The sequence below is a fragment of the Triturus cristatus genome, chromosome 7 (genome assembly GCF_964204655.1).
Source record: "Triturus cristatus chromosome 7, aTriCri1.1, whole genome shotgun sequence".
NCBI lineage: Eukaryota > Metazoa > Chordata > Amphibia > Caudata > Salamandridae > Triturus > Triturus cristatus.
In genome coordinates, this window is record NC_140590.1 from 1,840,895,802 (window position 1) to 1,840,899,983 (window position 4,182).

The window sequence follows — 4,182 nt, forward strand, 5'->3', positions numbered from 1 at the left end:
GCACGTACAGGTGGAGGGCTGGGGTACGGTCCTGGGGTACGGGGCGTACAGGTGCGGGCTGGGAGACGGGCCTGGGGTGCGGCGCATACAGGTGCGGGGCTGTGCTACGGTGTTGGGGTACGGTGCGAAGGGGGGGTACGGTGCTGACATACGGGGGTATGGTGCTGACATGTGCGGAGTGAGGGGGGCTGTACGACTCGTATCCAGGCACAAGTTTACCCGTGTACATGTAGGCTACAGCGTTCGCTCCGTACGGGGCATTTTACAAGCGGTTGTGTATTCGGACGGGCAGTACGGATCGTACTTGCGTGCTCGGACATGTCCGGCTCCCTCTCGGACCATTTTCCCGACGCAATTCGTATGTTTTTTTCATGTACGAATCGTACTTCGCAGTTTGTACGGTACTTGTAGGATTCGTACGTAAAAAAGTACGGATACGAGTCGGACGGTAAATTTTTTTAAAGGATCGGAATCGGCACCTCGGTGTGAGTTGTAGAAGTTGTAGGAGTTAATTGTGGGAAGTTAATTAAATATTATTAAATATTATTACATTATTATAACTTATTTGTTAATAATACATTTTTAATTAGGATTTAAATGTTAAAATGTTGAAAAGAATATTATTTTAATGTATATGCCTGGTGTGTTTTTGTTTTTGTATGGATAAATGGTGGGGTGGCAATTAACTGTGATCATTTATGGAACCATTTACATTATTATGTTGAGGAATAATTACATATGTAAAGTGTAAATATTATTATTTAAAATAACATTTTTAGATGTATTTTTATTCTTTGTTTAATTTTAGGGTAGAATGTAAATTAAGGTATAAAAAATTTAAATGAAAGTAATTATTTATAAACAAATGATGTTATGTGTTAGTGTATGTGTTAATGGTGTTGGCTAGTTTTGGAAAATATATTTTTGTATTTTAATTATAATAATATTTGTAGCTACGTATGATATATATTTAACATTGTAATATGTTTCTATATGATTTCATTTTGTAAATAAAATATAAAATATATTTGTATTTTTGTTTACATATTTATATTTTTAATTGCTTATTATGTTTGTGAAATTATTTTATTATTTTGAAGAGAATTTTAGGAGAATTTTTTTGTTTCTAATGTTGCACTGAATAGTAAATGTTACCCCTTCATAATCCAACACTTTCTCTACTGTTGCACTTGATGGAGTTGGAATAGCAAATGTTAACATTCTGCAATCCAACACTTTCCCTACTGTAGCATTAATGGGAGGGTAATAGTACATTTTACACCTGTGTGATGTTTTCCTACTGCTGTGTTGTGTGAAGTGAGAAGAGTACATTGTATACATTCTTAGTCCAACTTTGACTACTTTTGAATACATTGTAATTTGAATAGTATATGTATTAAATGTAAATTTTTATAATTTATATTATAATTTATATTATTAAGTTCTTGTTTATTTTAAAGTAATAATATTTATAATTATTCATGTTTTTATTGTTTAAAATATTTTGTATTAAATTGCATGAAATTTATGTGGCTTACTTTTTTATTTAAATTATGTTATGTTCTTGGTATATGTACAAATATACATATATATATTTGTTATATTATTACATTATTTTAAAATTCAGAAATTGTAATATAAATTAAAATGGTTAGTCTAATAGTTTTCTAATTATATATATTTAAATATACATATCAATGTAAATGTGAGTTTAATTTTTTTAAATACGTTTAATTGTTATATCTGTTGAAATATACATTATATCTATTTTATTTTAATTAAACTAATGTTGCTATTTGATATATTTAATAGTTCATATTTATATATTTTGTTAAAACAATATTTAATTCAATTACAATAATGACAACAATAGTTCTTTTTCAATATTTTTGTACTTGCCATTATAAGTATTTGATGACGGTATTTTTGACAACAATATTTTGGTCATGATCTTTTGGTAGCGCAATATTTTGAGAGGGTCTATTTTGTCAGTGAACCCCAAGTAGGCGGTGGGCCAACTTTAACAATACTGTTAAAACATTTGTGATCAAAGAAGTCCAAAGCTTACGGGTTTACAAAAAACATTGATTAGGACCCCATCGGTACCTGGTGCTTTGCCACTACTACTTTTCTTCAAGGCCCTCCGTACTTCCCCCATTATTACAATATCATTTTCTTTAAATGAATGCGGTATTCAGGAGAAAAATTTGAACAATTTACAAGTGCATTTTATACTGCTTACTGATTGCTATTAAATCTTTTAATCAAATTTGAAAACCTTAATTACATATTCATATATTTAGTAAGGTTAGGACAGCCATACGCTGTTGTTAATGCCTGTCAGAAAAAAACGCTAGGTCAATTACCCTGTGTGCCCTAAACAAAACCATAAACTACTACATTTCATGGTCCATTTTACTTGATAGTAGCAGACAAACAAATATTTATTTCAATGTTATAACTGTTTTAAAAAGTGTGTATTTTATTTTCCAGATTATCATTTTAATCATTGACCAACAAGCAAGAAGCATGACAACTATGGAAAAACGTAATCAATCTTTCTTCACTGAATTTTTCATCCTGGGGTTATCACAAAACTCTCAGCTTCAAGTTCCAATTTTCATTGTGTTTTTTCATATGTATTTAACAACCCTGCTCGGAAACATTGTCATAATTACAATAATATGCGCTGATTCTCATCTTCAGAAGCCCATGTATTATTTTCTAATGAACTTGTCCTTCCTAGATATTTGTTTCACTTCTGGCACCATTCCGAAAATGTTGGAGATTTGTTTAACAGGCAATAAATCAATCAATTTCCTTGCCTGCATTCTTCAATTCTATGTTTGCTCTTCCTTCATTTGCACAGAGTTTTTCTTGCTTTCGGTCATGGCGCTAGATAGGTATGTTGCCATATGCCACCCCCTTCGCTATACAGTCATAATGAGCAAGAGAGCTGTGGTGTTGCTGGCTGCGGCCTCCTGGTTGCTTGGCTTTCTGGGCACCATCCCACATACTGTTTTGATATCAACTTTATCATTTTGTGGATCCAATGAAATCAATCACTTCTTTTGTGATCTTACTGCTCTACTGAAACTCTCTTGCACAGACACATTTTTCATCAATATTGCAACGTTTGCAGAAGGAGTAGTAATAGGACTGTGTCCATTTATATTAACAATTATTTCATATGTGTTAATTATTTCAAATATAATGAAGATGACTTCCACCGGTGGGAGGAAAAAGTCATTTTCCACCTGTTCCGCTCACCTGACTGCTGTTCTTTTGTTCTATGGAACTGAGCTTGGTGTTTATATGAGAACGACTTCTGGAGTGTCACTGGAAAAAGACAAGATGTTTGCTGTGATGTTTACTATTGTCATTCCAATGGTAAATCCATTTATTTATAGTTTGAGAAACAATGAGGTAAAAAGAGCTCTGAGAAAATTCAAAAAGAAGATATGTTACCAAGAAAATACACTGCAAAAGGTTGAATGACTAACAAAATCAATATGCCTTATCTACCACTCTGTCAAGCAAGTGATACCACAGTTCTAAGAAACTAGCCCACATATTTGGGTGTAAACATCTGTAGAAAAGAAGAATTGGTAACAATAAAATAAAACAAATTAAGCTTACCGATTTGTTTAATTCAGTCTTTCAAAGTTGTATAGAATGATCAATTTATCTAAAGGAGAGTTGCATTTGTTATGACTGACTGTGCTTCTATCTTATGCTGGTGTCTACATTATGACCAGCGAAGGAAAGTGTCTGTATGTATCCTGTGTCCTTTCAAAGACTGGGATAGTGCAAAATACTGATCTGAACGGGCACCTGTAGAATATTTTGTAGCAAAATCTCATAGATTTGCTGATCTTGGTCCGGGCAATCTAGTCAGTCTATTAAGAGGTATAAATCACAAGTGAACCAGCTTCAATAGGTGTTGTGCTCTCAATTCATTTACACCAGTGTCAAGAAATGTCTCTTTTAGCATGATCACCCTCAAACTTTTGGACTGATGCTACTGGTTTTCCTACTCTGAAAGTGCTATGAGTCCTTCCAATCAGGTCTCATTGCCAATGAGCTGGTGGTAAACATATATGTTTGATCAGCTTACCTCCGATTGGCTTAAGTTAAATTAATTATAAGTCCCTAGTATACGGTATGAGGGGTACCTAGGAC

At 33.3% G+C, this 4,182-nt stretch overlaps 1 protein-coding gene across 1 annotated transcript; it reads left to right on the forward strand.

Annotated features, from left to right (window-relative positions):
* The first annotated feature begins 2,496 nt into the window (after positions 1 to 2,496).
* On the forward strand, positions 2,497 to 3,498 carry LOC146813388 (olfactory receptor 1C1-like). The gene has a single exon (XM_085615408.1). It carries the CDS (start codon positions 2,530 to 2,532, stop codon positions 3,496 to 3,498), a length of 969 nt encoding a protein of 322 aa, XP_085471534.1. The 5' UTR covers positions 2,497 to 2,529.
* The last annotated feature ends 684 nt before the right edge of the window (positions 3,499 to 4,182 follow it).